The 24,466-nt window shown below is 38.4% G+C and overlaps 1 protein-coding gene across 1 annotated transcript in view; it reads right to left on the reverse strand.

Moving 5' to 3' along the window:
- Positions 1-24,466, reverse strand: part of LRRC63 (leucine rich repeat containing 63) — a 70,955-nt gene that overhangs the window by 26,078 nt on the left and 20,411 nt on the right. The window contains exons 5-9 of the mRNA XM_059377780.1: positions 14,292-14,390; positions 13,915-14,051; positions 10,429-10,512; positions 7,376-7,615; positions 5,044-5,201 (exon numbers count right to left, since the gene is read on the reverse strand). Coding sequence (XP_059233763.1) covers positions 5,044-5,201; positions 7,376-7,615; positions 10,429-10,512; positions 13,915-14,051; positions 14,292-14,390 — 718 coding nt within the window. The remainder of the gene's footprint in view (positions 1-5,043; positions 5,202-7,375; positions 7,616-10,428; positions 10,513-13,914; positions 14,052-14,291; positions 14,391-24,466) is intronic.

Genomic DNA, 24,466 nt, shown 5'->3' on the forward strand with positions numbered 1-24,466 from the left:
CACCGAGGAGCTTCAGCCACATGATTCCATCTCTGCTTTCCTTGACCTTATTAGAAGTAAGGATCCTGAGTCTGGGAGTTTGGTAGGGACAGAGCATTCCCAGAGAGTGGTGGGCCTATAAAAGGGTCCAGCCATCATTTTGAAACAGGACATTCCTTTGGCTTCCTGAGCAATCAACTCTGGGATCTCAGGCCCTGACCCCAGAACCTGAAGGTGGGGGCCTCCCCCGCCCCGACTCCCCCCAGCAGGACCACTTGGAAAGCTCACTGCAGCTGCACCAGCCTAGGCTGGGGAATGCTCTGGGCTGCCTTGGCTGAGGTCAGGTGCTGCCGCATTTCCAGCCCTGGCATCTCTGGCAGACAGTAACACCATCGAATGTCTTCAAATTGTCACTTACGGTGTGTTGTTGGAGGGGCGGTTCCTGGGAAAGAGATTGTTAAGGGTACAGGAGGTATGACGTCGGGTGTATGAAAGTAAAGCATTTCCTCTGTGGGTTAAGGTGCTGCTTAAACAGGGACACCAGTATGTGACCTCTGAGAACCCGGGGCCCAGGACATGGCACATACTTCCACCTCCTTAGGTTCCAAGCAGGAAAGGACAATCCCCAGCACAGGGGGCTGTAGAGACCCTGCTGGCTCACCCCCAACCCCTGCCTTCTGCCCCAGCCAAATAAGCATGCGGATTTCACAGAGAGAACCAAGGACAGAGCAGAGAGCAACCAGAGCTGGCATCCAGTTTTCCTGAGCAAGGTAGAGTACTCCTCAGAGCTACACCGATCAAATCTTTGAGCTTAAAAACTCTACTTTTTAAATAAGTGCATAAACAACAATATTCATGATCACTGCTTCCAAAAAGAGGCCAGCGTTTTGTCATAAACAATGGCGAATATATATATAATATATAGTATACCTAATGTTATATATATATAACATATTATATATATAATATAGAAAAAAATCTCCCAATAGCTGAATTAATATCATCACCATTATTAGTCCATAAATTAAGTCATACAGTGTGTGTTCTATATCATGTGGTTTTCAGTTTCCTTCAGTTGCTAACAAAAATCCAAAGTAGTTTATTTGGTGAAAGGGAGGAAGATAATACAAAGTAATTTTAAAGATTTTAATAAGTATCATATAAAAATGAAGGTATAAGAATAACAAAAATCTATTGAACAGGGGAGCCTGGGTGTCTCAGCTGGTTGAGCGTTTGACTCTCCATTTGGTTCAGGTTATGATCTGAGGGTCGTGGGATCGAGCCTCGCTTTGGGCTCCACACTTAGCTCAGAGTTGGCTTGGGATTCTCTCTCTCCCTCTGCTCCTCCCCTGACTCACTCTTGCTGTCTTTCTCTCAAGTAGATAAATACATCTTTGGGGGAAAAAAAGTACTGAACAAAAATAGCAATGAGTGGGAACTTGAATAAGATATATTAAGATGTAGTTTCAGTTAAAATAATTAAAACAATATGGTGTTGGCATCACATAGATGCCAACATAGATATTCCATCACAAGTTAATGGAATAGAGTAGAAAGTAAAAAAGAAACAGAAATAGGCCTAATTATCTCAAAATTCAGTGTGTCATAAAGGTGGCATTTTGAGTTGGTAGGGTAAAGCTTCAGTAGGAAATGAACAGAAAGGGGAACAACTTCCCAGCATTCTAGAAAGACTTAAATTTGGAACCACACCTCATGTTCCATACTAAAGTAATTTTGAGATGCACCAGTATTAAAATGTAAAATAAGTAAAGTACAGATAGATATTTATGTAATTTGGGGAGAAAGACAGACTTGCTAAGCTTAGCAATGAAAGATAACAACATAAGGGAATAGATTGATTTTGGCCAACATCCATCTGCCCATTTTCCCTAAACCCCAGGCCCTGGTAACCACTATTCTACTCCCTACTTCTGTGACCTTGACCTTTTCAGACCCTGCATATATGAGAGATCAGGCAGTATTTTTCATTCTGTGTCTGACTTATTTCACTTAGCATAATGTCCTCCAGGCTTATCCATGATCTTTTTTTTTTTTTTTTAAAGATTTTATTTATTTATTTGACAGACAGAGATCACAAGTAGGCAGAGAGGCAGGCAGAGAGAGAGAGAGGGAAGCAGGCTCCCTGCTGAGCAGAGAGCCCGATGCGGGACTCGATCCCAGAACCCTGAGATCATGACCTGAGCTGAAAGCAGCGGCTTAACCCACTGAGCCACCCAGGCGCCCTCCATGATTTTTATAAACTAAAATTTAAGGTCTTCATGTCAAAAAACTCCCCACTTTGAATAAGAATAATCCCAAAGTGGTCCTATAACAGCAAGTGCATGTGTGAGCGTGCATCACATAGAAGAGGGCTAGAGAAACTTCCCTCAATTTTCAGTCCCAGAACTCTTTCTTGGAGAGAATCTGACTCATGTGTTTTGGGAAGAGGGAATTCCTCCTTTCCCAGTTCCAGAGATGGGCATGTGGCTCAGTCCTGGCCAATCAGAGCATTCCAACCATGAAGATACAACGTTGTGTTCATATATGAACATGTGAACCAAGTTGAGCCAAAGAAAATCATCCCTAATGTGTTTCAGTGTAATGGTTGGGCTTAGATAGTGCACTTTTCTCTAAGGTTCCTGACATTCCAGGAATCATCCGTGGCCATCCTTGCTACCTGGAAATGAGGCAAGCTTAAAAGTGTTGCTCAGAGATAGATGATAGCTAGATAGATAGGCAGAAAAACAGATACTGCCTTCATGACCGTCTGAGTTCCTGAATTGGCTGCACCTAAAGACACACACACACAAACGAATACGGTTACATTTCCTTAGAGTGGGTTTCTGTCATTTACAATCACGACTTTCCTGTTGGTCAGTTATATGTATTACAGGTATTTTCCCATGAGTTGCTTGTCTTTTGACCTTATGTATGAGGATCTTGGCTGTCCAGGAATTTAAAAAATTTTTACGTATTGAATCTGTTCATCCTTTCTTTTTGGCTGCATTTCCTGCTTAAAAAGGTCCTTCTCATTCTAATTATTTAAGACCCTATTTATTTATTTGTATTTTCAATTTAAACCTTTGAGGAATCTAGAAATTGTTGTGTATGGTGTGAGGTAGATAATTCCCTCTTTAACAAAAGAGTAATATTGGGCGTCTGGGTGGATAGGTGGTTAAGGGACAGCCTCTTGATTTGGACTTGGGTCATGATCTCAGGGGCCGGAGGTCAAGCCCTGGGTCAGGCTCTGCACTCAGGTGAGAGTCTGCGTGAGATTCTCCTCCGCCCCTCCCCCTGCTCATGCTCTCGCTCTCTCTCTAAAATAAATACATATTTTTTAAAAGGTAATATATAAATGTGCACATATACAATATACATGTCGAGATGGTTATCTCTGGTTTTCATTGAGTGACATTACAAGGAGAACTTTGTTTTCTTCTTAGGTTTAGTTCTGTTTTCAAATGTTTGTGTGATAAGTATGTTTCAGATCACTTAGATTCAAGGTTTACACTAACCACGAGGAAATAATGAGATTGGGCTCTAAGTGTTTTTCGTATTTGTTCAAATGTCTAGGTATATTCATTTTTCTGCAGCATCTCTAAGATATTGTAATTTCCTTTGAAAGCTGTTCTTTCTTCCCTATCTCAATTTATTTCCTATCTCAATATCACATCACCTTGTTATTCAAAGCAAAAATCAACATTTTTAAAATTAAAAAATAATTCTTCCTCCTACAAGCATTTCAGAGACAAAGGTGAGTATGAATAGGCTACATGCCAGTAGGATGTAATCTTATTTTTTATCTTGTTTTAGAAGTATGGATATATTGCATTTTAATACATGTATTTGTTATTATGCTATAAACATCTCCTCTGGATTACTTGCATGATATGGTAGTTACTTCTGTATAAAGAATTTTATTCTTTTGCTGGTGAATATGGTATATACTTCTCAAACAAAGTTTTCATAGTTCTGTTTAAAATCAAACTGAGTCTAAAGGAGGAGAGTACGAGTAACACAATTTATTGAAATCAACAGTCAGAAAAAATTTTGTCTGGTTTATTTTGTCTTTGATTGAAATAGTACTAAACGAAACACATACACACACACACACACACACACCTGACATAATGTGTATTTTCTGACATTCTCTAAAGATAAGATATATATAAATTTCAATCATTTTATTTTATCAAGTTTTGTCATTAGCAATGACATTTTGGATTTAGGTGCACTTAAAAAATATACCAAATATGAAACAGTTCTGTGCTACTCTAAAATTTCTTTGTTTGTATATCAAAAGGCTTTTACCTTTCTCTTACCAAACACTAATTCTTAAAGCCTCAAGTTCTACTGCATTCGTATGTTGCTTTGCAATGTAATTTTGTAAGTTTTACTTTATTTTTTTGCCAGCTCTCACTGAAGGCCTGTTGAATGCTGGCAGCAGTCTATGGAATCAGGCTTTGTGAGATGGGGGTCAGGATAACTGAGAGATTGTACCAGTTTTCTAAGAGCCTGGGTAATGAATTCAAACAACTAAATATATGACTGGAATGAATCTTTTATTCCCTAAAACAATCCACAATTGAGATGGTTGGCACTGGACGGATTTCCACAGAAATTCACAAAGAGAACTTGGGTACATGACTTTGAACTCATCTGAGAAATGAACCCCACTGATGACTTTGAAATGCTATCTTATCTCTTGGAATGGATGCATGAAAGTGACAGTTGTAATGTAAATCCTTTTTTTTGCAAAGTTTTCCATCATTTCTCATTTGACAGCAAATGTGCTCTAAAAGAAATTTTCTAGATTTCCGCTGAAATCCAAAGACCTTTTACTAATCCTTCTTAAGTAATCATTCTGCAACCACTCCCCAACAGTCACAAACTTTCCTAAGGACCTGGGATTACAAAGAGGAGCCACAGAAGAAAGAAGCTGTACTCTCAAAGAGATTAATTACTATAGACATAAACTCTAATGGCTTTTAAAGTGGGACTCCTAAATCATCGCCTGACTTATCAATGCAGAATTTAGAGTTATTTTTCCACTAGGAATACTACCTGAAACAAAACTGCATTCCTTTACTTCTCTATAGCAGGAAGAAGAACACACAAGAAACAAAATAGGAAGGTGTGTTGTTCCAAAACCATCATAGGATCGGATGACTCGAAAACCTTCACCGAACATGGGACCTTGACACCATTCACACCTAGATGTGCTGGAAGGGAAGACACATCAAGTCAATATTTAATAAATCTCTACTGAAGAATAGACTATTGTGCTTGATGTTATGTGAGACTCACAGTAGTGCAAAATAGGGCCTTTGTCACTATTGATCTTAGCTTCTAATTGAGGAGCTAAGACATACATAAGTAAAAAGTAAGTGCTAAAAAATAAAGTGGATAAATGTATATAAAACAATCTTGGTTTTTTAAAACAAAAAAGTATAGATGCATAGCAGGAAACACTCTTAAGGAGAGATTCCATGTAGAAAACAGTAATTATTCTTGGTCAGTGTGATCACAGGAAATTTAAATGCCTTTGTAATCTTTTTCTGTATTTTCCAAACATTCCATAATAATTATGCTTTATTTTATAGTTCAAAATAATGATACTATTTTAAAAAATAAAGGGACTATATCCTAGCTTTGTACAGGATTAGTGTCTGTATATATTTTAAAATGCTGCTGAATCAGTTAAAAAAAAAAAGACATCAACCCCATTAGTCCACTGACATTAGCACATGAACAGACTATTCACAGAAGAAGAAACTTGAATGTCTAGAGAACATTGAGAAGGGGAGCTTCTCAATCTCAGTAATCAGAGAGGACAGATACCATTTCATAATCATCAGATGGGCAAAATGGAAAAGTCTGACAGCACGACATTTGGTGAGGGTGGGAATCTCCAGGGACACACATACTTTCTTGGTGGTGTAGACATTGGTATAATTTGCCAATTTTAGATTTATAAAAAGTAAAACTTAATATAAAAATGTACACACGTTAAAGTCTATGTATAAAATCTCAAAAGTGAATTAACAAAATGTCTTAGACAACTTTTTATTGCAATACATTTGGTTTTACTTCATAGTAATAGCATCATAATATTCTATAATGTGGATATACCATAATTTATTTTACCACTTTTTAATTGATGCACACTGACGCTGCAGTTATCATCCCTAGTCCTAACTTTGTGTTCACGTGTAACTATTTCTATGAGATGGATTCTGACGATTTACCTTTCTGTTTCAAGGGGTAAGTAGGATACTGTCCAGTTGCCTTCCACAAAGCTTTTGCCAATTTACAATACTACTACTGGTATATAGTGATCTAGATTTGGGGCATCCAACGACAAAGTTTAAGATTAATCTTTTTTTTTTTTTTTAAGTTTTTGTTCACTTATTTGACAGACAGAGACCACAAGTAGGCAGAGACATGTGGGGGGGAAACAGGCTCCCTGCTGAGCAGAGAGCCTGATGCAGGGCTCGATCCCAGGACCCTGAGATGGTGACCTGAGCTGAAGGCAGCGGTTTAACCAACTGAGCCACCCAGGCGCCCCTAAGGTCAATCTTTTTAATCTTAATAAAACAGGTAAAATATCTGTTGTTGCCATTGATTTTGCAGTTCCTTGATTACTAGTAAGATTTAACATGCTTCAGGTTCTCGGCCCTTTTCTATTGGTAGATTATTAATCACATTTTCAATTTCTTTGATGATTATTATCTGTTTAGGCATCCTGCCTTTTATGGAGTCAATAATGGTAATATACACTGCTGGGAAATTTACTTAAGCAGACAACAAAGATTTGTTAAATCAATGATATAAGGACTGGTGAGTGTAAAAATAGTTTTATTCCATTGGAAGAAAATACGAGAGAAGCTGAGTGGACTCCTACTGCTTGGGCTTTAGAAACCCTGGTCCTGAGATTTGGCAATGATTCTCGCACTGGCCATTAATCCCTGAGGAGGAGAAAATGCTCTAAATAAGGCTGCTCTCTTCCTGGTCTCTAGGAAATTAGAGTACAAAGGGTTTCCCCACATGGTCTGCCGGGGACCAAAGAACCCTTTTTTGGAAGAAACCACTTCTGTGTCCTTAGTAATTCACAGAAAAGATTAAAATCACACCATATAGATGCGGCCGGCCATGCCTCAGCAATTTGTAACTCACACTGGAATTAAGCAGTAAACTGAGAGTATTAGGAAACGGGCTGAATTCAGACTCCATTATTACTCTGAAGAGACAGAAGGAGATATTTAAAGAATTCTATGTATGTTCGAGGCTGCGATATGGATGTGTTAATAGTAGAACTGTCATCTGGCCTCTAAGGAACAACATTTTAAATGCTTAAAGGTGTATTTTCATTAAAAGGGTGTCAGAATCTGCTTACCATTTGAGTAGCTTTTGAATTTCCGCTGGGATCACATTATAATATTCACGTAGATTATTTTTTAAAAAGAAAAAAGAAGCAATATGAGTAAGGGATGGTGGGCTATTCAAAGAATTCTCTTTCCAAAACATAGGATGAGTGAATGTATTCTCAAAGAGGATTTTTTTCAGGTTAAGCTTCAAAATTGTGGATGGAAAAGTCATCAGTTCGTTCCCATCCACATTCAGCTTTTCAAGTGATCTGCAAATAAAGGAAACCAAATTTAAAAGTTTATATGCAATTTATAATAGCAAAATAAAATTTTTTGTCCCAGTGTTCCTGCAAATTGGCATCAAAGGTAGTAGCAATAACGTCCAAGTGTTTAAATATTTCCTTAGAACCAGAGAATTACAAAGCAAATGACACAGTTTGTTATTATGCAGATCACTGCATTTGTGTGAATAGCAGAGTTAAAGCATGTACTTTGGGTCTCTGCAACATATCATTATGGAAAAAGAAAAATTCTAGACAGTATAAAGATAGAATATATTTTCATAGACAAACTGAACATCAGTACATATTTTTTCCTTCAAGTCTAATCAAAACAGTGAAATTACCACTAGCAAAAAATATCATGTGCTATGTTGCAGTTTTGATTTTTCATCACCTGAATCCCCTTGGTTTTTACTGTGCCATTTGTTTCTGATAACAGCGATTCCTTTGTTTGAAGAGAACAAACATTACTGATTTTCTCATTTTATACTACCTGCCTTGATGATGTTTTTTTAGTGTGTTGTTTTTGTTTTGTGTGTGGGGCTTTTTTTTTTTTTTTTCAGTTACTCATCTTTCTACTTAGTGCTGGAGACAGGCAGAAAAGTATCTGTTTATGAGGGACACATAAAAACAAATCAAAGTCTTGTCCAACTTGTCAAAGATGCTAGGAGTGAAAAGGATGACATGCGGGCTATAGGTCAAAAGTTGCTGGGAACTCTAGGTTCTCATGTGCAGTGTAGTTTCCTCCTCACACAACTTAAATTCTTTGGTAGGATTTGAAACAATGGAGCTAAGAACATGGCCTTTCACCTGTCTTCATCCCACAGCCACAGTTTGAGTACTGCACTTGTCATGTTCTGGAAAAGGGAAACCATACCCCAGGCTTTACTGTGGTCCTAAAGGAGAGAGCTGGCATGGTCACTCTGCTCCCTCTGGGGAGCCTTAGGGCCAGCAGCAGAGAGCCCAAAGGACAACCAGAATAAGTGTGGTGGACTCTAGGGAGATGCCAGTGGGGGTCCCTAAATACCCCTTCGGGGAGGCTGCCCCTTCCCGAGTTGCTTTTTCTCAGAGGCTTCAGCAGTCTGGGCTCATCCTTCTTCTGGATGAGTTTTGAGGAGTTTGATAGACTCAGCAGTCTCTAAAGCTGCAAAAGCTCCACCAGAGACAGCCTTAGCAGCTGAGCATCTGAGCATCGCAGGGAGCAGAGAAACTTCTTCCCGTTACGTCGCTGACGCTCTCTGAATGGTGCTCTTGTGACCGCCTTTGGTCCTGAGCAGACCGCAGAACAGCAAGAAGAGAAAAACTGACAAACACACAGAGCGGTGCTCTTGAGGCAATCGTGCTCTGGGAGGCAGAGAAGTTGGGGTGGAAGCAGGAGAATACTTAAAAAAATTCATACACACACACACACACACACACACACACACCCCCAAGGTAAATAGGAAAAGAAAAAAGTAAATAAACAGTAAAAGCAAGGTAAACTGGAAGAAAAAAACTGAATATATCGGCCATAACAAAGGTGAAGAGGTTGAATTCCCCTATTAAAATATAAAGATTGTCACATGGGAAATTAAATAATTTGTACAAATATTAGAAAAGCAGATAAAATCATCTCACTTTACTGTAGATTAAGACTATGCTCCTGGAAAACCAAACGAAATCTAGTCAAACTGAGTCAGAATGAAGATAATTTGGGTTATATAGCTTAATTTTAAATTCATGTAAGGAAGGACATAGCTTTCCTCTATTCTGTACAGGCAATAGTCAGCTAGAAATGAAAATTATAGAAAATGTTACATTCATAATAACAACACAATTATAGAATACTTAGAGAAGTTTAGTAATAAAGATAAAGGACTTAATGTGAAGCGAGTCATAAATATTTTAAAAGATTTTATTTATTTATTTTAGAGAGAGTGGGGGGGCGGGGGTAGAAGGGGCAGAGAAGGAGGGAGAGAGAGAGGGAAGGAATCTCAAGAAGACTCTGTGCAGAGCCTGATTTGGGTCTGGATGTGGGGCTCGATCTCACAACCCTGAAATCATGACTTGAGCTGAAAACAAGAGTCAACCCCTAGGCACCCAAGTCATAAATTCCTATGAAGGACATCAAACAAAATCTGAACAAATGAAAAAATATGCTCTGTTTTAGGATGAAAATATTTATTAACATCAGAAATGTAAATTCTTCAAAACCTATATGTAAACTCAAGACAATTATAATTGAAATCTCAATTTTGTGTTTATTTTTTTGGAGGAAGAGGGGCTTGGAAGTATATTAAATGCTCTTAAAACTCATGATCTAAGGAGAATAGTTAAAAGGCTATTATTGAAAAACAATCTCCCTCCTAATTATTAAAAATTATTCTAAAGTCATAATCAAAAGAATATAATCCAAAGAGTACTGATCTGTAAGGACATAGATGAACTTCAGATGTGAGATTTTAAAAGTCAATGTGAGAAAGAATCAGGGCTTGGTATTAGGCTTACACTGTTATATGTATTTCCTTATCCTGAAGAAATAAAACCAATAAGAACTACAGGTGTACATCCAGAAAAATGGACAAAATGAAGCATGTCATTCTATTAAGAAGCCATCAGTACAACTTTTAAATAATTACTGAAAATGTTATGTCTTAAAAATGCCAGTTATTCAAGTTACTTTTTCATAAATGTGACGTTTCATATATTACATTTTGTGGCTATTAAATGTATGAACGAACTCAGTTTTCTCCAACGCAGTCATTACCAAATATGTCCTGACAGGGCATATAGCTTTGTGTACTTAACAAGTTTCAGATTACCTGAGTTTCTGGATTTCATTAGGAATGGAAGCAATACTATTGTAGGAAATATCAAGTTCCTCAAGATGGGACAAAAGAAATAACCTTAGACAGAAAAAGAAAATGGAATTAAAAATGATTACCTGCTTGTCATTACTAGGCATGAATAAATAATTAAATACTTGAGCAAAGAGGTAGAAATACGGAGAAACTACATTTTCCTACAATCTTGAAATTTATGGACTTCTTTTCATTATAGGTGGCTTAATGACAATCGAAGTTCCTAAAATGATTCTTCTATCCTTTAAGACAGCTTTGAAATGTTTGGAGCAGCTAAAGCCCCATACAGAAAAAGCCGCCTGAGAAATTTCTAAAACATTTAGAGAGGGTCTTTTCTTGGTTGCTGTATTTGTTTCCTAGGGCTGATGTAACCAATGACCACAAGCCAGGTGGCTTAGAGCCACGGACACTTATTCCCTCCCAGTTCTGGAGGCTGGAAGTCCAAAATCAAGGTGTTAGTGGTGTTAGTGGAGTCAGTTCTTTCTGGAGTCTGTCAGGGCCCTCCAGGGGGACTCTGGGATGAAAAAGACAAGAAACAGAAAAAAAAGGGGGGGGGAGCCCAACAACCAAAAAACAAGGCAAGGAGAGAGACACATTCTGGTGATGTCATTACCCCCCCCTTTTTTTTTTAATATTTTATTTGACAGACAGAGATCACAAGTAGGCAGAGAGGCAGGCAAGAGAGAGGAGGAAGCAGGCTTCCTGCTGAGCAGAGAGCCCGATGCGGGGCTTGATCCCAGGACCCTGGGATCATGACCTGAGCCGAAGGCAGAGGCTTTAACCCACTGAGCCACCCAGGTGCTCCTCATTACCTCTTAAATGAACAAAAAAAATCCCATGTATTTCATGAACAAATGCTATCCTAAAGTTTGGGGGAAAAGAAGAAACCTTTTGGATTTTTTAAGTGATCTGTTGTCTTTATTTTACAAGAAAACTAAATAGACCTTTTCGTGGTCACAAAACTTCAAACATTTAATCTGAGAGCATTAATTATAACTTTCCATAGTATAATCCAGGGCATAACTATAACTGTAGAGGGTCTATCTGTAAGGGGCATAGCTAGGATGAGGACCCAGTTCTTTGTGTCTCCAGAACCTGGGCTTTAGTATCTGCATTTGCATAGTTTATGCCCCAAGCAGCCCAGGGCAAAAATAGTAGCAACAAAAACTTAGGCCTCAGTTGACTTTGTGCTGTCAATCTCCCCATGATATGAATACATAACCCATGTTATTTGATTCAAAATATATATACTGCTTCGGAGGGGCCTGGGTGACTCAGCTGATTGAGTGTCTGCCTCTGGCTCAGGGCATGATCCGAGTGTTCTGGGATCGAGCCCTGTCTCAGGCTTCCTGCTCTACAGGGAGCCTGCTTCTCACCTCCTGCTCTCCTTGCCTGAGCTCTCTCTTTCTGTCAAGTAAATAAATAAAATCTTGAAAAATATACTGCTTTATTTTAGAAACTCTAATATTTTTTAGAAATAGCTTTTTAAAACTTTTTGAGTATAACTAGTAGTTAACCAATAGTTCAAACTAATTTGCTTAATCTCTAAATAGTGAGCAATGTTGACCCTATAGCTATGAACAAGTTGTAGTTGCTTTAGGAATTTCTACATTTTGTTTAAATGACAGTTACAGTCATTAAAGGTCATAATTACAATTTTACAGATTATTAAATATAAATTTTATTTAGATGTACATATTCATATATGCATATATACATATATATGGGTCTCTATATGCATACATATATGTAGCTGTGTGTGTATATGTGTATATACACAGGGTTATGTGTGTGTATATTTACAAATATATATATATACATACACACACACACACTCACAGAAATATAGATACATGTGTACACACAGATTAGTAGACACACATGTATTACTTAGCTCTGTTCCCAGGGTGTCTAGAAGCAATGTTATCCCAGTAGCACTGGGACTTCTAGCACCCAGATCTTGTTTTTTTTTTAATCAGGCCATGAAAACACATGGAAGAAAGTTCCATGCATATTTCTTTCTTTTTTTTTCTTTTATTTATTTTCAGCATAACAGTATTCATTATTTTTGCACCACACCCAGTGCTTCATGCACTCCATGCCCTCTATAATACCCACCACCTGGTTCCCCCAACCTCCCACCCCCGCCACTTCAAACCCCTCAGATTGTTTTTCAGAGTCCATAGTCTCTCATGGTTCACCTCCCCTTCCAATTTCCCCCAACTCCCTTCTCCTCTCTAACTCCCCTTGTCCTCCATGCTATTTGTTATGCTCCAAAAATAAGTGAAACCATATGATAATTGACTCTCTTGCTTGATTTATTTCACTCAGCATAATCTCTTCCAGTCCCGTCCATGTTGCTACAAAAGTTGGGTATTCATCCTTTCTGATGGAGGCATACTACTCCATAGTGTATATGGATCTCGGTTTTAAATACCATCTTCCAATAAAAAGGAAGCAGAGTTTGCTTAGAGAAACAGCTGCTTCTAGAATCGAGGCAGGGAAAATATAATTTATATTACTGTTGAAAAAATAGATGATTTAAATAGAAATAAAATACACACAATGCAATATTCTTACTTTTAGTGTTGATTTGTTATATATGTATTATGTGTAATGTGAAATGTGTTTATATACAGGAATGGTGTAAGTTTAACATGCTTTTTTATTCTTTTAAATGACTGAATAGTTTTACAGTTTATTAATGCAGAATTTGTTGGATTGATAAATATAAACAATGCTGAGTGAACAACTTTATAAATGAATTTTGATGCATTTCCTTAATTTCAGTGAGAATCTTTTTTACAAAATGTTCAACTGTATAAGAGTCCCTGTTCCTTTGCCCTTAACCCACATCCAATTTGTTTAACTGAAAGATGTATGTCATTTTGCATTTGGCTAAGGTTTTGGTTTAAGAATTAAATAATCACCAGTCCATAGGTCTGGAAAAATTCCGTCTCTTTTATACCCAAATATCAACATTATTATTAAAGGATGATACATATCGTATTGGCTAATTTCTTGATTTATAGATTAGGAAATTGAGACCAGGAAGGTTAAGTGATTCCCCAGATAAAACAGATCATTATCAATTTTGAAGTTAAAAGTCTAGATTACCTAATTCCATATGCAGTGTCCTTTCCAAATGCACAAAGGCTATCAAGGGATCAGTGCAAGTTTCTCACTCAAGCCTTTTTCTGTAATTGGTGTTCATTTAATCCATACTCAAATAATGGATCTCTAGATGAGCATTCACTAGCCCCTCACTAGCTGCCATCTATGTAGCTGCTATGATTGCTTTTAAAACAATGATAAGAAGCAAGTAAGCTAACTGGAAGAGAATGGGAATCATTCAGTTGCTAGCTGCTTTCAAAAGGGAAATTGATCTCTTTCTAAATTATAAGCTTTTTATTTTCTGTGCTCATAATCTCAAGCCATTGACCTTACCCAGGTGGAAGAGTAGTAATCAAATTAAAGGCAATGCTGAAAACTCTAAGGAGCTTAAGTTGCTGAATTTCAGAAGAGATTTCTTTGATAGGATTATTTCTTAGTAATAGTATTTGTAAATTTTTAAGACAAAGTATCTAAAGAACAGAAAAGAGAAACAAACATGAGTAGAATGATCAAGTATCACAGATCTCTACTTGGTACGTTTTATAAACCCTTTGAACTAATGTAGTAGAATCAATGAATGAACATTGATTGGCTCTATCACCTATCTCTTTTTTTGCTCTTTTCCAGGGTATCATAAATGTCTATTTTTTATTATAATTATTATTAATAAGAAATTAGTGCAATGTACACAATGATAAAAATGGACTCACTTCTGTGGGGAAGTAACTGATGTCATTGAAGGATAAGTTAAGATACACCAATTGGGAGGCCAAAATCGTTAAGTCTGGACAATTTGTGATAAAAAAGCCCTAAAAGAAAGTGACAAGTGATAAGAGGTTAATTAACAATCCACAAAATATTTTATACCAAAGTAAAAATAAATGAGTACATAACTGAGTGACAGTGCTTGACACAGTACACTAACAGGGCTATACTCATCTTCCATTCATTTGTTAGTCTGCCATAATAATGCCCTAAATATGGAAAGGATAGAAACCAAATAGAAACTCTGCTAAGTATTCGTGTTTATAATAAGTTTAGTGTTAGATGTGTGACAGGAATTATTTCAATTAATGGCAAACAAACATTTATGGGGTATCCAATGTGTGCTGAAATGTAAGTGAATACATTTTATATTTAATTATCTCTTTTATCTTATTTTTTCTTGTTTCCACCTCTTTTTCTGTTATCATTCTATTAATCTAATGTCTATCTAAGACTTCGTGTTTAAATATGCCAATTCTGATTGAGGAAAACTATGCGCCGCTGTAAACTAAGTGTTTGCGCTGCCCACAAACCTTTATGTTAAAGTCCCAAACCCCAATGTGATGGCATTTAGAGGTGAGGCCTTTGTGAGGTAATTAGGGTGAGATAAGGTCTTAAGGGTGGAGCCCTTATAATGGGATTAGTGCCCATATAAGAAGAAGAAGGGGCCAGAGCTCTCTTTTCCATCAGGTAAGGATATAGGAAGAAAGTAGGTATGAGCAAGAGATCTCTAACTAGGAGACAAATCAGCTGACATCCCTCAATGTTGGACTCCAGGGCTGCCAGAACTGGGAGAAATTAATGATATTTTGTCATAGCAGTCAGAACTGATTAAGACATGTTTGGTGTCCTCAGTATCTTTAACACTCCAGGATAATTGAAACACTTGTTTCTTAAGGGTCATGGGATCAGTAGTGGTCAACTGAATGGACCAAGGGACACCAGTGTTGGATGATCAGACCTCAGCTTATAGAAAAGGGGAACATCATTGCAGGTGCGTTAGACTATGCCACATATCATATGAGAATGAAGGGCTCATGGCTAAAGAAACTTAAAGTTGAGTACTGGTTTCAAGATTGACCTTTTACTGAAGTAGTGTATATAGACAAAAGTGGGTAGTCTTTTTTCCTGTCATAAACACTTTCTCTGCAGAACTGGTGCTGTACTTACAGAGCAGATATGTGTTTATCATAGTCTCTAATCATTTCACTTAGTGTGCTCAGACAACTAGATGTCTTTACGTTTCCTTCTGCCTGGAAATTTCTTCCCTCATGTTATCCCATGAACTATATAGTCTCACCTCATCAGTGACCAGCACAGATTCAGCTGTCTACTCATATGTCATCTGGCCAGAGAGGCCTTCCTAACCAACCTATGACAGAGAGCAACCTCTCAAACCAGTGCTCCAGCGATGATTCCCTGTCACTTGCCTTATTTTTCTTCATAGTTCTTATAATCATAGGACAGACTATGTACAAATATATGTCTGATCTCACCCCACTAAATTTTAATAAGCTCCATGAAACAGTCATTCTCTTCTGTTTTGCACACTGATACATAGTTAAAATACATAGTTTACCACTGGCACATGGAGGGTTCTTAATAAATATTGGCTGAATGAGTGAATATCCAGAACCTTCATGTTGCCTCATGTAATCCCCAGGACCATCACTAGGAGGCTGGCCCACCACAGGTATCCTGGATCTCTCTTTTATCATCCCATCATAAAGCCCATTTGCTGTGGTGCTGTGGTTATCATGCAATGGCTGTGTGGAACTAAGCCTTAGAGGAGTGTGGTCCAAGATGGCGGAGGAGTATGAGACCTAGATTTCATCTGGTGCCAGGAGTTCAGCTAGATAGCTATCAAACCACTCTGAACACCTATGAACTCAAAAGGAGATCAAAGAAAAGAATAGCAACAACCTTAGGAACAGAAAAGTGACCACTTTCTGCAAGGTAGGACATGTGGAGAAGTGAATGGAGGTGATATATGGGAAGAGAGACTGCGGGGGGAGGGGCCAGCTCCAGGCAAGCCATGGAGCAATGGAGCACAAAATCGGAACTTTTAGAAGTCTGCTCCACTGAGGGACATTGCTCCAGAGACTAAGCAGGGAGTGGAACCCTCATGGGGACAGTGTGGTCTCAGGACCCTCGGGGTTGCAGAGCTCCCAGATATGGGGTGGAGAAGCTGGCCACAGAGATAGAGCCGAGGAGTGGGCTTTCCGCTCAGGGTTACCTTAACCCATGATCCGAGGCACAGTTGGGCCACTGCTCTTAGAGGAGGAGTTCAACGAGTGAAAGAACTGGGGAAACTCCCTTTCTTACCCCCAGGAGGAATGGCTTCAGAGCGCACTGCAGGAATCGGCTAGGTTTGGAGCCTCCAAATGGGGCTGTGCGCCTGAGATGGAAACACTCGGTCGCAGGCCCGGTGAGCACAGAGCGTGGCTGGAGACCAGGGGATGGGAGTGACTGACTGCTTTTCTCCGAGGGTGCACTGAGGAGTGGGGCCCAAGCTCTTGGCTCCTCCTGGCGGGAGACTAGACGGCTGCCATTTTCCTTCCCCTACTCCAAAGCTCTATGGAAAGTGTTCAGGGAACAAAGCTCCTAAGAGCAAAATCTTTGAGCAGATTGCTTATCCTGGCCTCTGGCAAGGGCGGTGCAATTCTGCCTTGGGCAAAGACATTTGAGAATCACTGCAACAGGCCCCTTCCCCAGAGTTCAGCAAGAACATCCAGCCAAGACCAAGTTTACTGATCAATGAGAACACCTCATCAGTGCTAGGGGAATACAGCACATAGAATTCATGGCTTTTTCCCCATGATGCTTTAGTCTTTCATCTTTAATTTTAAATTCTTCCTTCTTTTTCTTTTTTTGAATTTTTCTTCTTTCCTTTTTCAACCAACTTATCTCATCAGTTCTTTTTTTAGAATCTCTTTTAATTTTCACCTTTACTATCTTTACTATTCTATCCCTTCATTGTATTTAACTTTATTTATTTATTTATTTATCTAACCTTATTGTATTTAACCTTATTTTTTGTATATATATAAGTTTTTCTTTCTTTAAAAATTTGGGTTGCTCTTTCTTCTAACAGACCAAAATACACCCAAAATCGAGTGTATGGCTCTGTTCTATTCACCAGCCTGATCATATTCTTCCCCCCCCCCCATTTGGGTCTCCTTTGATTGTTTAGTGTATATTTCTATGGGGGCATTGTTACCATTTTAGCATTTTGTTCTCTCGTTCATCTATTCTTTTCTGAGAAAACTCATATCAAAAAAAAAGAGTAAGAGGCAATACCGATTGCCAGGGGCCTAGTCAATATGGACACTAGTAAGATGTTAGATCTAGAGTTCAGAATGACAATTATAAAGATATGAGCTCGTCTTGAAAAAAGTATAGAAGACACTAGAGAATTCCTTTCTGGAGAAGTAAAATCTAACCAAGTCAAAATCAGAAAGGCTATTAATGTGGTGCAATCAAAAAGGAGGCCCTAACTGCTAGGATAAATGAGGCAGAAGAGAGAATTACTGATATAGAAGACTAAATGATGGAGAATAAAGAAGCTGAGCAAAAGATAAACAGCTACTGGATGACGAGGGGAGAATTTGAGAGATAAGTGAGACCATAAGATGAAACAATACTAGAATAATTACGATCCTGGAAGAAGAAGAAAGAGAAAGAGGGGCAGAAGGTATATTGGAGCAAATTATAGTGGAGAACTTCTACAATGTGGGGGAAGAAACAGGAATCAAAATCCAGGAGGCACAGAGAACCCCCCCTCAAAATCAATAAGAATAGGTCCACACCCCCATCATCTAATAGTAAATCAAGTCTTAGAGACAAAGAGAAAATCCTGAAAGCAGCTCAGCACAAGAGGTCTGTAGCCTACAAGGGTAGAAACGTTAGATTGGCAGCAGACCTATCTACAGAGACCTGGCAGGCCAGAAAGGACTGGCATGATATATTCAGAGCACCAAATGAGAAAAGTATGCAGCCAAGAATACTATATTCAGCTAGGCTGTCACTGAAAATAAGAGGAGGATAAAAAGCTTCCAGGACAGACAAAAACTAAAAGAATTTCCAAACACCAAACAGGCCTTACAGGAAATATTGAAAGGGTTAGCTAAGCAAAGAGAGAGCCTAAAAGTAACAGACTAGAAAGGAACAGAGACAGTATACAGCAACAGTCACCTTACAGGTAATATAATGGCACTAAAGTCACATCTTTCAATAGTTACCCTGAATGTAAATGGGATAAATGCCCCAATGAAAAGACATAGGTTATCAGAATGGATTAAAAAAAAACAAGATCCATTGATATGCTGTCTGCAAAAAAACTCATTTTAGACCCTGGGGCACGTGGGTGGCTCAGTGGGTTAAAGCCTCTGCCTTCAGCTCAGGTCATGGTCTCAGGGTCCTGGGATCGAACCCTGCGTTGGGCTCTCTGCTCAGCAGGGAGCCTGCTTCTCTCTCTCTCTCAGTCTGCCTCTCTGCCTACTTGTGATCTCTCTTTCCATCAAATAAATAAAAGTCTTTAAAAAACTCATTTTAGACCCAAAGAAACCACCAGATTTAAAGTGAGGGGGTGGAAAACCACTTACCATGCTAAGGGACATCAAAAGAAAGCTAGGGTGACAACCCTTATATCAGAGAAATTAGGTTTTAAACCAAAGATTATAAAAAGAGATGAGGAAGAACACTATCCAACAAGAAGATCTAACAATTTAAAATATCTATGCTTCTAACATGGGAGCAGCCAAGTATACAAACCAATTAATTTAAAAAAATCAAAGAAACACATGAACAATACAATAGTAGTAGGGAACTTTAATATCTCCTTCACTGAAATGGACAGATCATCCAAGCAAAAGATCAACACACTGGACACACTGGACCAGATGGACATCACAGATATATTCAGAACATTCCATCCCAAAACAATAGAATACACATTCTTCTCTAGTGCATACGGAACATTATCCAGAATAGATCACATCTGGGTCATAAATCAGGTCTCAACTGGTACTAAAAATTGGAATCATTCCCTGCATATTTTCAGACCACAATGCTTTGGAACTCGAACTCAATAACAACAGGAAAGGTGGAAAGAACTCAAATACGTTGAGTCTAAAGGAGCATCCTAGTAAAGAATAAATGTGTCAACCAGGAAATTAAAGAATTTTAAAAATTCATGGAAACAAATGAAAATGAAAACACAACTGTTTAAAATATATGGGATGCAGCAAAAGCAGTCCTAAGAGGAAAATATATAGCAATACAAGCCTTTCTCAAGAAACAAGGAAGGTCTCAAATATACAACCTAACTCTACACCTAAAGAACCTGGAGAAAGAAGAGCAAATAAAGCCTAAACCTGGCAGGAGAAGAGAAATAATAAAGATCAGAGCAGCCATCAAAAATGTGAAATCTTGCCATTTGCAACAATGTGGATGGAACTAAAGGGTATTATGCTAAGTGAAATGAGTCAAGCAGAGAACGACAATTATATGATCTTGCTGATATGTGGAGTTTGAGAAATAAGGCAGAGGATCATAGGGGAAGAGAGGAAAAAATAAAACAAGACAAAACCAGAGAGTGAGATAAACTAAGAGACTCTTAATCTCAGAAAACGAACTGACAGTGTTGGAGTGGAAGGGGGTGGAAAGGATAGGGCATCTAGGTGATGGACGTTGGGGTGGGTTTGTGTTATGGTGAGTGGTACGTATTGTGTAAGACCAACGAATCACAGGCCTATACCCCTGAAACAAGTAATACGTTATATGTTAATAATAAAAAACAAAATTAAATTAAATTATTTCAAAAGAAGGGGAAAAAAGGTACTAAGCACTAAGAATGTGGAGGCCTTCCCAATCTCTTGAACTGCTCTAGCAACCATTAAGTCCTTATATCTTGGGTCTGTATTAGATTAATCAGTACACTTGTTTTGTATAAGTTTTTGTTCATAGAAAGTCTACTTCTTTTAATAAGGTCCTGAACTAGATCAGGAATTATGACCTTTAATTCTTTTATATCACCCCACAGAGCTCAAGATTCTACTCTGGAGTCTAATATTTTCTTAAAATAATATTAACGGCTGTGGAAATAAAGTGTTTCTTCACTAGTTCCACCCAACTCTTTAAAAGCTACATTCGTTCTCTATCTAAAGCAAGGATTAGCAAACTACACTCTGCCACCTGTTTTTCTAAGTTAAGGTTTTACTGGAACATAGCCATGCTCATAAGTTTAAGTATTGTATATAGCTGCTTTTGCATTATGTAACAGAGTTGAGTGACAGAGACCATGCAACTCTCAAAGTCTATGATTTTTTTTATCCAACCCTTTGCAGAAAAACTCACCAACCTCTGATTTAAAGTAATTCACTCCTGGGGCATCTGGGTGACTCAGTTAAGCATCCTACTTTTGATCTCAGCTCAGGTGTTGATATCAGGGTTGTGAATTCAAGCCCCATGTAATGAATAAGTGAATGAATGAATGAAGAAATAAATGAATAAATAAAGTAATTCACTTCAAAGGGCACTCTATTGACTGGCTCAGTCAGTAGAGTATGTGACTCTTGATCTCAGGATTGTTAAGTTCAAGACCCATGTTAGCTGTGCAGATAACTTAAAAACAAAATCTTAAAAAAATAAAAGTAATTCACTACAAAACCAGATAATCTGATTGTTCACTTATCCTAATGGTTAACGACCTTATTTCAAACCAACCTTCTCACTAAAACCAAAAAGGTAAACAAACACAACACAATAAATGTTTGGAGAATTAACAAAGTAGCTAGGTCTTAATAAGCCAAACTTCTAGAAAGAAGAGAATCTCAGGATGGTAGACAGAACATTCAACACTACTTTTCTCCCTAAGTCATTTGCCTAATCAAAAGCTGTGGACAAGCTGAGTTGAGAAGAATTATAGCCAGTCTAATAGGGCTAGAGAGATAAAAATTAGAATTCACAGCTTATCGAGGACAAGGGGGTCTCAGAGTTGGTATGAAAGGGCTGAAAGGCTACAGCCCTAGGAGTAAAAGTTAACTGGAAACCTCTATAAAGATTGAAGCTTAGATCAAAATAAAGCATTTGAGGCTTCTGGTCCAAGATGGTGACATAGAGAGACCCTGAACTCACCTTCTCCATACACATGCCCCTTCTACATCTATTTACAGAGCAATTCCACCTGAAGAAGAACTGAGGGCTGACTGAATGGCTTCTGCACAACAAAAGATAGAGAGATCATGCAGAGAACATCAGAAGAGATGGAAACACGGTAAGGCAGGAAGCCCCCTACCCCCACCCCAAACGCTTCCTCTGGAACTGCAGCGGGGAGGGACAGTACTGAGGGACCAGTACCAGATTCATCTACCCTGAGGCACAGAGAAAAAGCCATGGTTCAAAGAGCAACTAGAATATAAGAGATGCAGCTCTAGAACTCTGCCAAATGGTAGGGGAGCTGCTGGAACTCTATGGACCAGAGGGGCTGGTGAACACCACGTGTAACATTTCCTCTCCACGGACAGAGCAGAAAGGAGCAGGCTCTGGGCACCAGAGTGAGTCTTCTTGTCTCAGTGAGCCTTGGTCCCCTAGCCCACGCCAGCTCTAACCACCCCATTAAGGCAGCCCCAAGATGGTACACACTGGGACACTCCTAGTCAATACTCACTACAGCTCCAGCCATCAAGGCAAGGTGGCGCAGGTGCAAACCACCCCAAAACACTCCAGGCCTGACCCACTTTGTCTCCAGATGGCTTGTTAGGGCGCCCCTAGTGGAGTGCTCTAGGACTTCCTGGCTCATGCCTGTTTGGCCCCAGCAGCCCCACCATGGTATTCCCTAAGCAAAACATCCCAAGGAACCCCCAGCGTGCCCCCTGCCTCAGCTCCAGCCACCCCATTAGCACCCCCTGCACAGAGCACCCCAGTACACCCTAGTCTGTGCCCCGTCTCAGTTCCAGACACCTTATCAGAGTGACCCTGAACTGAGCATGCTAGGACCACTTGGCTTGCCCCCACTTCAGCTCCAGCTGTCCCATCAGAGAACCCTCTGCACCAAGAGTCCTAGGACCACCCCAGCCCATACGCACTTCCGCTCCAGCCATCCCACTAAAAATCAGTAACAGTATAACAGATTATACTCACCACATGAAACAAATTGAACATTTGATGAGAATTAGGATTATTTGCATCATTTTTATATATTAAGTGCAAAGGGGAAGAAAGTAACAGTGAAGAAGCTCTGAAGATACCACTTTAAACAAGTAATCTAAGTAAACCCTATTAGTAATGGGATAAATTGAAATCATGTGCCATATGATAAAATAAAATTAAAGAAAAACATTTTGAGATATTAATGCCAACATTGAATGACCTATATCTAATCACTGGAAAATATACTAAAACCCCACAGTAATGCACATTTTGTAAAATAACTTGCCTGTAATTTTTAAGTTTCAAAGTCATGAAAGTCAAAGAAAGCTGGAAACATCAGCTTGAAAGAAACTGAAACAACAGTGTTCAGCTTGTGACCCTGGATTAGATCCCTCTGTGATAAAGAACATTATGGGGTAAATTAGCAAACTTCAAGTGGGATCTCTTGGTTGAATAGAGTAATGAATCAATATTAATTTCCTGATTTTGAAGGCTGCCCTATGGTTACATAGGAGAATGTCCTTGCTTATAGGGAATATGTGCTTAAGTATTCTGGGGTAATGAAGTACTTCTGCGGGCTTCCTTTGTACTTTTCTTACAACACCTCTATAATTTTTAAATCATTTCAAAATTAAAATATTAAAAAATACGACATTTTGAACCTTGGAGGATATAGTTAAAGTTATGATTACAGAAAAATTTGGAGTCTTAAATACATAAACAAGAAAAGGAAAGGCTGAAAATCACCCTTTTCATAGGAAGCCCACATTCATATAAAGAAGTTAGAAAAAGGACAGCAAATACATCCTTCCAAAAGAAGAAAGATACTAATAATAAAGATAGGGCAAAAATTAATAAAATAAAAAACAGAATGGTAAGAATCAGCAAATCAAAAAGCTCACTACATGAAAAACAAATAAGGGAATACTACCAGAGTTTGTTTTTGTTTTTTTTAACTGACCCCTTCCTGAGTTTTTAATTTTAGTCATCCTATAGGATATGCTGTGCAATCTGACTGTGGTTTCAATTAGTCATCCTTGATGAGCAATGACGAGAACATTTTCATGTTATGGTTGACCCTTAGTATATCATCCTTTGTAAAGATCTGTCAAAGTCTTTTGTCCTTTCTCTTTTTCTTGTGTGTGTGTGTGTGTGTGTGTGTGTGTGTGGCAGAATTCTAGATGACCTCTATGACTTTGACCCTGATGATAGTCCTATGTCAGTTTTTAAACTTCTGACTTTGTTTCCAGCTAAATTTACTTATTGGTAAGATTGTTTTGAGATTCCGCTACATAAACAGTTGTGTTGTATGCCAATGAAAATAGTTTTACTTCTTCCTAATCTTTCTTATCTTATGTAAGTGGCTAAAATCATCATTACAATGTAGGATAAAAGTGAAGGAAAGAATTTTCTTGCCTTGCACCTATCTTAGGGAGAAAGTATTCAATCCTTACTGATTATATATGGTGTTGGTGGCAGAGTTTTCATAGATACTGTTTATTTAATTATGAAAGGTTTTCTTTAACCCTAGTTTACTTAGAGGTATATTTGTTTTCTTTCATCTTTTTAAAAAAGATTTATTTGAGAGAGAGAGAGAGAGAAAGAACACAAGTTTGGGAGGCGCAGAAGGAGAGGCAGAAGTAGGTTCCTATGTGAGCTGGGAGCCCCAATGGGAGGCTCTAACCCAAGACCCCAGGATCATGACCTAAGCTGAAGTCAGGTGCTTAACCAACTGAGCTACCCAGGTGCCCCTTTCTTTCATCTTAAATGGATGTTGAATGTTGTCAAGTTTTTGCACTTATTAAGATGATATTGTTGAAAATCTTTTCTTGTGAAAGCTTCATTTAGTCATGATACATTATCCTTCACTTTTAATTTTTGATATTGCTGAATTTGACTTGCTAATGTTTTCTTGAGAATTTTTGCACTTAATTTATCAAAAATAGTGGTCTATAATTTTCCTTTCTTA

Source organism: Mustela nigripes, chromosome 15 (genome assembly GCF_022355385.1).
Source record: "Mustela nigripes isolate SB6536 chromosome 15, MUSNIG.SB6536, whole genome shotgun sequence".
Classification (NCBI taxonomy): domain Eukaryota; kingdom Metazoa; phylum Chordata; class Mammalia; order Carnivora; family Mustelidae; genus Mustela; species Mustela nigripes.